The 12,656-nt window shown below is 42.6% G+C and overlaps 1 protein-coding gene across 1 annotated transcript in view; it reads right to left on the reverse strand.

Annotated features, from left to right (window-relative positions):
• The window catches only part of Reln (reelin), a 420,580-nt gene that overhangs the window by 82,121 nt on the left and 325,803 nt on the right, over positions 1 to 12,656 (reverse strand). The window contains exons 26-31 of the mRNA XM_050139698.1: positions 11,910 to 12,081; positions 11,264 to 11,464; positions 8,107 to 8,339; positions 3,118 to 3,275; positions 1,388 to 1,595; positions 231 to 307 (exon numbers count right to left, since the gene is read on the reverse strand). Coding sequence (XP_049995655.1) covers positions 231 to 307; positions 1,388 to 1,595; positions 3,118 to 3,275; positions 8,107 to 8,339; positions 11,264 to 11,464; positions 11,910 to 12,081 — 1,049 coding nt within the window. The remainder of the gene's footprint in view (positions 1 to 230; positions 308 to 1,387; positions 1,596 to 3,117; positions 3,276 to 8,106; positions 8,340 to 11,263; positions 11,465 to 11,909; positions 12,082 to 12,656) is intronic.

A 12,656-nucleotide genomic window follows, 5' to 3' on the forward strand; every position in this document is an offset into this window, starting at 1 on the left:
TGACTGGCTGCTCTTCCAGAGGACCTGGGGTCAATTACTAGCACCCCTATGATAGGTCCCAACTGTCTGTAACCTCAGTTCCAGGGAATCCGGCCTCCACAAGCGTCTGACACACACACACACACACACACACACACACACACATGGCACACAGATATACATGCACAGACACCTCTACACATAAGCTGCCAAAACTAAGCTACAAAAATTTCAGAACCATTTCAGCTTACCCTCATTCCTAGCCCGCGGCTTGATGCACGTGATCCCTGATGTTTTACTTCCGATTTGTACATAAAACTGAACAAGTCTGGAAGAAAACCAAACAAACACATAGACTTTAGCTTGCTTACAAACAAAAAGGGGACAAAAATCTCCTAACATTCTCAAGTACCGCTTCTAAAGTCAGAGGGACAGAGATGATGGGCAGAAAGAGATACATGATAGTGCGTTAACCTGGCAAACATTTAAAAAGTTGATTGATAGGGACAATGACTTCATTCTGTACAGTGATCTAAAGAAAACAATGGAACTCCATTTCATTGCAACAATTTCATGACAAATTAAAAAAATCTTTAGATACGGCAGTCTTGGAAACTCAAGACGAGGGAACGAATATTTCCCACCAACACGTTAAAGATTTTAGAAGGGCAGACCATCACTTGTCCAATACTGATTTAGAGCAAGCGGGCTAAAGCTCCCACACCTGACACTCAGTGTGATGTAGTTCGTGCCTGTGCCCATGGCAACCAGTGGATCCTGCTGGGCAGGCAGACCCTTGAGGACGGGATGTGGAAGGAACATGAAACGGACTAACGGCAGAAAAACCATGAAGGGCGACATTGGATGTTTAGTAAAGACCGTGCCTGGTTTTCTCACTTTCTTCCTCCTAACTCCCAGGTCGTCTGACTGACGTAAAAGGCACAGTTTCATGTTAGGTGTGCTACTATTTTCGTTTGACCTTAGAGCCAAACAGTTCTTGGTTTGACCAGTAGGTGGCAGGGCAGGCATTAAAATTTTGAGGGGGCAGTTTTTACTAAGTGACCACAAATGGACCACTTCGTACACAGAGGAATCAGTTTCAGATATCAAATTTGAAGTTGAAAGTATATCTACTTCGTCAATTTACATTAAGAACATGTAAGAGCTTACAGGATAACACAGAACTTTTGCAACTAAGGTGAATATGTAGTAGACACAGAGGTCTTGACAAGTACAGGCTGATTAAGGAACTATGGTGTGATTTTTTTCATTCCCCACCTATTTTATTATACAGTTTGAGCTAAGCTTCATGTTTTGCATATGCAATCCATAGGTATAAGTATTACACGAGATACACAGCAACAGTAGTCTACTATGCTCTGGATAAGTGTTCCAATCAACAACTTGCCTGATATTCCGGGTGTCCAGCGGCACAGTCCTGGCTTCCCGTTTCCCAAGGCCATTGAAGTAGAGGGACCTGCCATCGTTGAGCGTCCCACAACCGGTCCCAACCTGACCTCCTGTTATCTTGTACCACAGTGGGCTTAGCTTCCCTTCAAACCTATCGAACATCTCACTGTGGTTGGGGATGTTCGACACACAGGTCCCTTGTGCAGCTTCAGAGAAAACAAATGCAGAAGTTTTGTTAGATTCACTAAGTGTGACAAGATATGTTTGATACACGGACAAGGAGAGTTCCCATTGTGCAACCGTCTGTCTAAAGGCAGCCATTATTACTAATATAAAAGCTGTTACTAGCTGTGTGCTGTGTGCCTGGAATCCCAGCAGGTGGGAGATGGAGGGAGAAGAATCAGAAGTTCAAGGCTCTCCTTGGCCACCTAGTGAGTTCAAAGTCAGTTTGGGCTACACAAGACTCCCCTCACAAAGATAACAAAAAGAAATCAATGAAATTTGCTATCCTTTTCTTTTAATTTTAACTTTTTAAAAAGATTTTTTCAATTAAAAATCATGTGTGCATGTTTCCTTGCATGTATACATGTCTGTACGAGACATTAGATTCCCCAGGAGTTACAGGTACAGTGGTTGTGGGAAGTAAACTTGCGTCCCTGCAAGAGCACTGTGAGCTCTTATCCACTGAGTCATCTTTCTGGCCCTTGTTACTTATTTATTTCTAAAGGAGCACTGATACAGGGACTCTTGGGCATCCACAGGTGCTCCTATCTTGTGTGAGCAGGGATCCTGCCCACAATAAAACCATTCCTTTACTGTCTTGCTATTAAGAGGCTCACGAGGACAGTCAGCACAGAATTAGAAAATGACGTCCTTGAAACTGTGCTTGACACAGAAGGCTTGCAAGAGCGAGCCAGTCTGTCTTTGGTTTCTTGTCAGAGGAAGGCCTGACTATCAAGATGGGAAGGGGCCTTTTGATTTTGCTGCCAGGAAAACTTTTAGAAGCAGATTTTAGAGCTTAAGAGATTTCCACTAATTTTATGTTTTAATCTCAGATCTCTCAAAAACTTTTGCTATGGCAACACCCAAAGGTGGATGTTGTTAAAAAAAACATTCTCTTTTGACAGCCTTGGGCTTAATATTTTATATTCTATTTTAAATTTAAATGTAGAGAAGTATATTTCATGAGAGAGAGAGAGAGAGAGAGAGAGAGAGAGAGAGAGAGAGGAGCTCTCAGGGAGACTCTGAAGGCATGTAGTGAAGAACTTGATTTGGGTTTTAAAGATTAAATGTATGAGTTCAGAGCCTATCTCTAGCAATGCCTGGCTATGGAACCCAAGAACAATAGTAAAAATAAATAAATAAATCAATCCACTCTCTGCATCAGTTTCCTCAAATGTAAACAGAGCCAGCAGTACTGTGGAACAGTTATTCTTTGACTCAAACGTGATAAAATGAAGGTATTTACTATAATGTTCGGCTTGATGTCAGGCTCCAAGCAATGCTCACTATGACTGCTACTAGTGACAGACACATTCTTTCTAGGGAGTGGAACTTAGCAGGTTTTCTCTCTAGGTGGCTCGAAACTACAGGATACTCAGCAGCTCAAGTACTTGGGTGGCCAAGTTCTAGAATTCTTAGACACAGAAAGTAATAAACCCAGCATCTGTTGTCTGTGTCCAAGTGAGCTTTCACACGCAAACTGCCAGAGGCACATGTTGGCCTTACCCGTGTATCCCAGGTCACAGAAACACACGCCCGAGATGCAGTCTCCGTGGCCACTGCAGTAACTGGGACAAGGTTCTGATATGTACACTCCATCCAAGCCAAAGGGGGGCACGTTCTTCTGCGCGCTGCTCTCTTGGATCCACCGGAATCTGGTCTTACTGTTGGGAGAAACACGTCTCTTCTTACTGTCACATCTCACCGGACAGAGGAATGCAGAAAGGCCCAGGCGGCTTCACCAGAGCCGCGTACCCTGAGAGGCATGCCCGTGCGAGGCACAGAGACCCTTCATAGGGTTTCTCTCAAATCTTCCTCAAACCTGCCTGATTTCCTCTTCAGCATGAATGGTTTACTGCCCAGGAGAGATGAGGCACAACGGTCTGACATTTTTCCTACAAAGGAGCCTTATACCAGATACATCATAGTTTTTTTTTTTTTTTTTTTTTTTTATACCAGATATATCTTGGGTTTTTGTTCACATATTTTCTCGCCCAATGCTCTTTCAGGAATAACAAGAGGTTGTCCTTTTTAGTTAATTTTCACGCTTCTATCACATTAATTTTATGGATAGTTTTAGAGAAACTATTTGAAAAAATGTAAATTTCATGCGTGTAAATAATGGATTTTGATTATGCTTATTGGTCACAATGCTTTCTTATTCCCCTGCTCCCTGACCCCAATGCTCTCTCTGGACTCTTCTTTCCAGCAAAATATTCGACATGTTTTTGAGGCCATCCAATAGAATGTTTTTTTGTTGGGACATGTAATAAGACTCTGGTTATTTGGTATTGACAAGGGAAAGCAGGAGCTTGTGCAGACAGCTCTACTGACACCCGTGACTCCCTCGTTCCTCCTCATCTCACCTTTGCATTTCTAAGATGCTTATTCTGCGATTTCCTAGTAACCAGATGGGAACCCTCTCAGCACTGCTAACCGACAAAGAAAAATTGCCTTTATTGCCTTGGGTTGGAAGAAGCAAACCGAGCATGGCTTCACACCTGAGACCTGTTTGCCTTTCTCTACCTTGTACCTGACACCCGATGCCTGCTTCTGGGCTCAGCGATGTAACACTGGGTTTGAACACAGTAAGTTGGTGCCTTCGAAGGTGCTGGAATAAGGAGGTTATAAAGAATGAAGAGGGCACTGGGTGTGACCATGAGGTACCTGATGAGCGGTGGACAAATGTGTAGGGGGTAAGTTATAGATGCTGGACCACAGGGCATTTGGGAAGGAAAGGCATGAAAGAAGAAAGCACCCACTTGAAATCGGTTGTGGCACCTGTTCTCAAAGTGCTTTCCTGAGATTGGTAGCCCTAAAATATAATAATTATTTGAGATGCAGACATCTTAGTTTAAGTAAATGTCTATTCGTGTTGTGGGTTCCTAACTACCTTCTGAATGTTAATTATACCCACAGATAGTGTAGTCTTCACCCTTCATTAAGGAAGCTTCTCTTTGCAACAGACAGAGACAATTACAGAAGCCAGAACCGATGAAAATGCCAAGTTGTGGAGCCCGGGCCCAACTGATACCTCTAAAACCCAACTCCTGCACCCAAGGCTCAGGGGTCATGGCTTATAAGAGTCAGGGGAACAGGGAGTTCGCTATGAGATTGTGTATCCTAGTCATGTGAGAATCTACATCCACAAAGTTCACCAACGTATCTGCCTAAACAGGAGCTGAAGAAGGACAACCTTAGACACGCTGGCTTGTAAGCGGAAAGGTTCAGAGCCCAGGAAGCCTCAGTTCTGCACAAAGCACCGCAGACAAACTAAGGAATGCCAAGTGTAGGAAAAGCAGTCTTCTCCAAGGAAGAGCATACCAACTGGTTATCCTATACATACGCACAAATAAAATAACACTGACTGAGCGGGCTGCACCCATGTATTTAGGAATACACACACACCTACACACCCACACCCCTAACAGTGATGGGTGAGAAAAGAGGCCATCCATTTGAGAAGGAGTAAGGAGGAGTCTGTGGGAAGATTTCAAGAAAGGAAAGGAAAGACAAAAATGATGTAATTATAATACACTTTCAAAAATAAAATAATTAAAAGTTTTTATTTTAACAATGATGATAAAGAACTAGCCAGACCATCCCAAAGAAGAAGGAAATAAGGCAAAATTTAGACAAAAATGTCTCTATTTCACTTTAATATGAAGTAGGTATGGCCTTTGCAATAAGTTATTTGCAGATTTCTGTGTCTCCATAGGGAGGGCTCTGAGGGCTGGGACGGGCGTGTATACCAACACAGATTTACCACTCCCATGTCTGTCTTCTGTAGGCAAGAACTGGGTGGGCTCGTGGGAGCATGGACTTTGAAAAATCCCCTTAGAAGCATTTCTGAAAGAGTGAAACCCTCCACTCCTGTAAGCATGCTGCTTCCTGGCAAAACCAGCTCCACGTTCTGACACTTAGACTCTCAGCTTCTGAACACTGCATTTGGGGCTTCCTGAATTTAACATATTGCAGATTACAAACCAACAGCTCATTTGCTTGGGAGAAATAAAAACATATTTACTACTCTTTAGCAGAGGGCTCTTCACCACAAATGCCATCAGTCAGAAAGCTGGGTAGACTCCAAACTAACCAGAAGCTGGATTTTGATGAAGATTTCTTTTTTTCCTCCAAAAATTGAAATCCAAAAAAAAATTCAAATATTGAGAGACTCAAAATATTGGCCTTAATGCTGTGAAGGCTGAGCTTTTCTGACTTCTCATAATGTGGTCTTGCCAACTGGGCTATTCTTTCCACTAGAGAAGAAACTGTAATTTACAGATTTAGCCACAGTTCTCAGAAATCCACGTTGGACTTGTGTTCTCTGACTCTGGACAATACTCTCTGCTTTTCTGGTGATTTTTTCGTCACCATGACGCTCCAGTCACTGCAGCAAGGGGTCCCCTTGATGCTTATGTATTCGGAAGAGCTGTTTCGTGTCCATGGCTTCAGAAATCATGAAGGGTATGGTTGAGGTGAGAAACAAAGCCAAACAAAATGAAACAAACCAATCAAACAGGGCTGCGCTGATACTGACAGCTTCAGAAGAATGGGAGGTGAGAAGACACGGCTGTCACAGAGTTTCCAATGGAGGCGAATGATTCCTCAGAGAGAAAGGCATACAGAGTTGAAACCAGGAGCCCAGAGCAATGGACAGGAGGACCGCTCTCATGGACAACTGTTTTCGAGAAGGACATTCCTGTCCCAGACATTGCTTTTGGATAAAGGAAGCTGGATTAACAAGCTTCTTGGCGAAGCTCAGTCTTCCTACGGGCTCGGTAACTGACGGCCGTGAGCTTCCCATTTCTTCGTGTCCCCTCTCTTTTGTTTTTCTCTGCTAAACCACAAAGCAACACTGGCATTTAAAGACAAGGAAATTACATGTAACTGGACTTGGATCTGATGGTTGAGTGTTTGGTGGCTAGTTTTTGTAACAGTTGATACCTTAAGATGATGCTTCAGGTTTTATCAGACTCACACGGAACTTTACGTCTTTGATCAAACAAGAAACCCAGATATTTCCCCAGCAACAGGTACAGAGCATGTTCTTGGGGTTACACCCTTAACTGGTGATGAAGGCCGACAGTGCAGTTGGCTTGAGTAGCTAGATCATGCTCAAGAGACCTGTGATCGACTAGGTGAAAAATAGGACAGAAAGACAGTGCTTAGCAGCCTCGGGAACATGCTCCCTTCATTACCACCACACCGGAGTGCAGGACAGGATACCCTCGGCCACAAACAACTCCAAACCCTGCTGATTATCCCAACACAAGCTTGTTTCTCACTTAGTCTAGGTATCCAGCACGGATTGGCAAAGAATCTGCTTACTGCACCTGAGGTGAGGCTGGTGCTTGCTGTAGCTCACTGCATGGAACCCTGGGAAAGCACCTGAGTTCTGGAAAGCTAAGTGCTTCAGACATTCACATTTTATTATATCATCTTTTTTCAAATTAAGCCATCTGTCAAATTTTGAAGAATGTGGGCATAAGCCTACCTTATTCCAGGAAATAAAGACTCTTGGAGTCTTGCTAAGTGACACTAGTGAGTACCCCAGCTCTATATGTCACACTATGGAGAAGCAATATAAACAGCTCTGTGTATCCTTTCGGTTCTGAAGTCAAAGGCCTTGACTGAGACACGCTTAACATGGCACTCCAGAGTTTAATTACAAAGTGTCTACATGAAGGATGTTTCTCTATCCTTCCTAAAATGACAGAGTGGGAAACAATGATCTCGCTCTTCTACTTTCTGTATCTGAAACAAAGTGCTATAAAATGTATTCTATATTATCGTACTTGGAGGAACACATCTTCACAAAAATTGACACATATCTGCTTTATTTATTTATTACCAATGGGGAGGAGACGATTCTGCATCACTTAGCTGCCAAGCGGCTGAGAGTTAAATTGGTCCCTCCTTTATGGAAACCGATTCATTTCAAATTTTCAGTCCATTTATGTTACCCTCCGCTGAAATTTTAATTTTCTCTGTTATTATTTGTTTTAGCACTCAACTTAAAGGGACCATTTACCCTGCAAGATGCTTCAACTTTTCTACATCAGGAGGCATTAGATAAATAAGATCTATGGAGGGAAAAAGCCTGATGCAAGGCCATGTGGTTCTTTCAACCCGTAACAGCTGTGTTCCAGTGCCCAGAACTGTGGATGGCTCAGACCAGTGATGGGCAAATGATTACTGAATGAGTTAATCGGCTTCACCATCTACTTGTGCTATTTCGGCAACTCTACGTCAGGTGAGTTAATAGGCTTCACCATCTACTTGTGCTATTTCGGCAATTCTACTTTAGTTTTTATTTTTTGCCTCAAGTTACTACCTGGGTAGGAGTGGCCAGACTGTATGAAGCAATGACACACCACAAGAGAGAGAAAGAGAGAGAGAGACAGAGAGAGAGAGACAGAGAGAGAGAGACAGAGAGAGAGAGACAGAGACAGAGACAGAGACAGAGAGACAGAGAGACAGAGAGCGCTGTACCTGGATGCCAGGGACCTTGGAATGGCAATGGTGATTCTTGTCCATTCTTCAAAGTCCCCGGTATAGTAGACGGTGGGCTCACTCAGTTCCCGGGAGTTCCCTTCACATCCTTTGCCTGCTGAAGCCGGAAAGCACCCTTCCTTTACCAGAAACCAGGACATGCCAGCGTCGTGTGAGTACTGCAGGAGAACCGGGGCAGCGCTGCTGAACTGGCTGGCACACCCTATGTTCAGCTGTTAGGAGGAAGGGCAGGATTAGATTAGACAGGGCGTTCACTCAAAGATACCGGTCATCAGATGAGGAGCAGTAACAGCCAGGGCCCTGCTTCCAAGTCAGCATGACAGTTCAGAGACGAGGAGGATACAGTTAAGACTCAACCCAAGCCCTCTGTAAATTCTGGAAGGTTTCACATCAGTAGAGAGCTAGACAAGTTCTCATCCTGTTGTATGTATGTATGTATGTATGTATGTATGTGTCTGTGTATGTATGTATGTATGTATCTCTATCTATCTATCTATCTATCTATCTATCTATCTATCTATCTATCTATTTTTCACCCATATCTTTCTATCCTATCTATCTATCTATCTATCTATCTATCTATCTATCTATCTATGTATCTATCATCTATCTATCTATCTATCTATCTATCTATCTTTCACCCATATCTTTCTATCCTATCTATCTATCTATCTATCTATCTATCCATCCATCTCTATCATCTATCTATGTATCTATTTATGTATCTATCATCTATCTATCATCTATCTCATCTATCCATCTCTATCTATCTATCTATCTATCTATCTATCATTTATCTATCCATCCATCTATCATCTATCCCCCCCCTCTCATATCTATCTATCCATCTAACCTTTCTACCTACCTACCTACCTACCTACCTACCTACCTACCTACCTACCAAGCACCCAGGCCCAGAACCAAAGCTGCGTCGACCTACCCCAACATCCACAGAATCTATGAACTGTTGGAGCATGTGAAGGGGATGAACCTACAGAACCAAAATGACAGGATCTCCATGACACAGGGCAACAGGATGGCCAAGAGGAGTCCCAGTGAGAGCCCATTATAGATGGTGCAGCATAGGCCAGAGCCTCAAACTAGACTAAAGACTCCTGGCAATGAATACTGACGAGCAAAGATGTACGGGCTAAAGGGTGACCTGTGTGACTCCAGGGGCCACACGACAACTCTGACGACAAGATTCCCTTTTAATTTTTGTTTTGTCTTGGGACGGGAGGTTGCAAGGGCAGAGGGTGAATGTGTGGGTGGGAGGATGGGAAGAAAGATGGGTGTGGTCAGGATGCATAATACGAAATCCATAAAGAATCAATAAAAATTAAAAGAATAAAGAAAGAAATTCCCTTCAGCTCTCCTCCTGGGTGATTCCCACCAGAGAGGTCTCAGGTGTGTTATTGTTGAGTCAAAAATCTGAAAACACTTCAAATTTTAAAGTTCGGTGTATTTTTTATTAAAGGACTCCTTCTAGCACACCACTAGGTTTGCGATTACAGTTTAAGGCAGTTCTTTCCTAAATCAGTGTCTGAATGAACTCTAATGCTGTTCTGTTCGGTCTTGGTAACCATCACGGCTGTACCCCTCTTTTATCTAGTCAATGCAGACAGCACTCTCTCTCTCGGCACCTGGGAACTTTCCTACCAGAATGCTTCTGACAACACCGTGACTGCTTACCTTTCTGACTTATTCTCTAGTTTTTGAGCTCCTTGAGGACTAGGGCCATGGTTTTGGTTTCTATATTCCTAGCAACCTGTATTTGGTAATTGTATCTTGGTAATTGTAGCAATTACCAAGAATGCACCAGACCTATATTTTTTATATAAAATATGCATTTTATATAAAAGATACCAAGTGATATTTTAAGGGTTTCTAGTACATATTAACTATCAATCCATGTATAATCCATAATTAATATACATCATTAATTATTGAGCACAAATTTCTAGGTGTTTAGTTGTGATGTGAGAATTGGGATTTTCTTAATATGCACTGTTGCCCCTTTAAATACCTGAAAAATTCACTATGTGTTTCTTAGTTAGCTTTTTCAGTTTCGGAAGCTCACCATGCAGAATCTAACGTCTATATTACCATGTTATTTGGGGTTGATTAAATTGAAGAGGTATTAGATGAGGAATGGTATAGCGCTCTATGGACATTTTATATTAATACCAGGTGTCACCAACACACACCTATCAAGACATGAACTGTTACTGATGCTTTTCCATTGCATTAATATCAGAATATGAACAGAGGCAGATTACCATTTCCTCATTGTTGTTAGGACATAATTTGTTCCTGTTGATGGCTGACTACCTTGTGTAAAGGCCCGTGGAAATGATACTGAAGAGCCACCCACAAACATCTGATCTCTTCAGTAACTCCACTTGTAAACTATCGTGTCTGTATCCCGTTGTTAGTAAGGAGCATGTATTTGTGCTACCTCATTAAAACTGCACAGCTTCTGACTCCAGCATTCACAAATGGGGTTTTATTATAAATAAGCATGATGAAATTTTGATTACCTTCTGAGATAAGAGTCTGTCAAGGTACATTCTCACTGTTTTTGCTGATACGTTATCCGGCATGAAAAACAATATGTTTTAAGGAAAGTGATGCGTGGCAGAGTAAAAATCCATCAAATTTTGGAAAGGGAAATTGGAAATGCTGTAGTCAACACATGTGATACAGGCTGGGGTTGGAGCCCAGTTACCGTGTGCAAGGTCCTAGGCCTGATCACCAAAACACAGAAAAACACAAGTCCCAAGCCACTAGTGAGACAGTCAGACATATCAATTATGATTTGAAAATAAAGAGTTCATTGCATCAACTCAGATCGAAAAACTCAATTATATTTTCAGTTATGGAAGAGTTGCATGAACAATATAAAGCACAAATATACATAAATATAAATATGTACATCTTCTTGAACCACTCAAAATCTAGCCAACTCCTTCCCTTATGGGTAGAGAAGTTTTACCATCCTGAAACTGGGGAGCCTCTTACTCAAGTGTGCCCCTTCTTTACTAGAATATGGAAAATTCTGTTCTCTGGGAGCCATTCGTGCAAAAGTCGGAGTTATCGCTCCTCCGCGCTCGGGGAAGAGCCCTGTTGCAGATACCTTGAACTGGAGCACATATCCGGGTTTCAGGGCCAAATCTCGTGTTACAGCAAACCGGTCTCCATCCGACTTTCCAAACACCATGGCTGAAGGCGTGGCTGCACAGAAACTGTCGTTCTTAGCCATCCCTTCGTTGGCCAACATCAACCACACACTCATCTGATTCATAGGGTAGTCAAAAGCCGGCTTCTCATAAAAGTTCTAACGGAACAATACAAACAAAACAGGAAGACAGTCTTATACCTCTGAAAACAGAAAGAGATGTTTGGTTCGTGACACGCGGACCATGTTTTCCTGAAAATACAGAACCACTAAACAAACTTAAAAAACACACTGACATTGCTTCTTGATGGTTTAACAACCAAAATTATTTGGTCACTATGTATCTAATTATTTTTAAACATATTAACAATTTTCTGCTTTCTAGAATTCACAATCTTTCTCACATTTGAACAGAAGAGTCTGCGAACTAACAGCCCAGGACTGAACTTTCTTGCTACAGAAGGGAACATCAACAACCAAAAAAAAAAGCATGAATAATCACCCTATTCCTTGTCAGACCCTAGGTCCTTAAGGGAGTCTGTTGTTCTTTCTCTGATCTTCTGTGCCAACCCTCTGCATCTTGGTGTTCTGACGTGAGTCATACCTGGGGCAAAGTCGGGTTGACAATGGGGATGACCTGCTTCTGCTTCTCTGACAGGATGATGATGTCATCGACGGCCCACTGGTCGTAATCCTCCCCGGAGAACACGGGCTGCCACCAGCGGAACCTGGTGCAAGGGGTCTTGGCGGCTGCTGGGAGCTCCAGGTAGACGAATCTGCATAAAAACAAACCCTTCGTGGCTGGGAAAGCAAGGCTGTGCTGCTCTTAAAAGCCAGCAATGTAACAAAGGCGGAAACAAGAGAAGGCTTAGTTTTATTTGATCCCTTGGCATCTCAGACGGCTCTGAGGGTGGACAGATCACACGGGAGACTTATGAACTGAGAAAGCTTTGTCTTATTTTGTCCACTTCATTTGTAATTATGTTTCTACAGACTGACTCACTGGCTTCTTAGTATTAAAGGTCATAACTTTCAAAAGATCTGTTTTTTTATTTTATTTTATGTGTATGAGTCTTTTGCCTGCATGTATGTAAGGGCACCATGTGTGTATGTATATAAGGTCTAAACAAGCAACATCATATGGTCACAACTTTTAGAGAAAATATGTTGGGGTAAAGGTGCCTGTTGCCAAGTCTGATGACCTCTCTGATCCCCTGGACCGACGTGGGAGGAGGAGGGAACTAACTTCTGAAACCCAGCTGTGGCCTCCGCTTGCCCACACATATGCACACTAATGAACAATCTAACAAAAGAGAAGAAATATCTAGGGAAACTTCTTCTCCTATTGTGT

Source organism: Alexandromys fortis, unplaced genomic scaffold, assembly GCF_014885135.2.
Source record: "Alexandromys fortis isolate MF-2015 unplaced genomic scaffold, M_Fortis_MF-2015_v1.1 scaffold_38, whole genome shotgun sequence".
Taxonomy (NCBI): domain Eukaryota; kingdom Metazoa; phylum Chordata; class Mammalia; order Rodentia; family Cricetidae; genus Alexandromys; species Alexandromys fortis.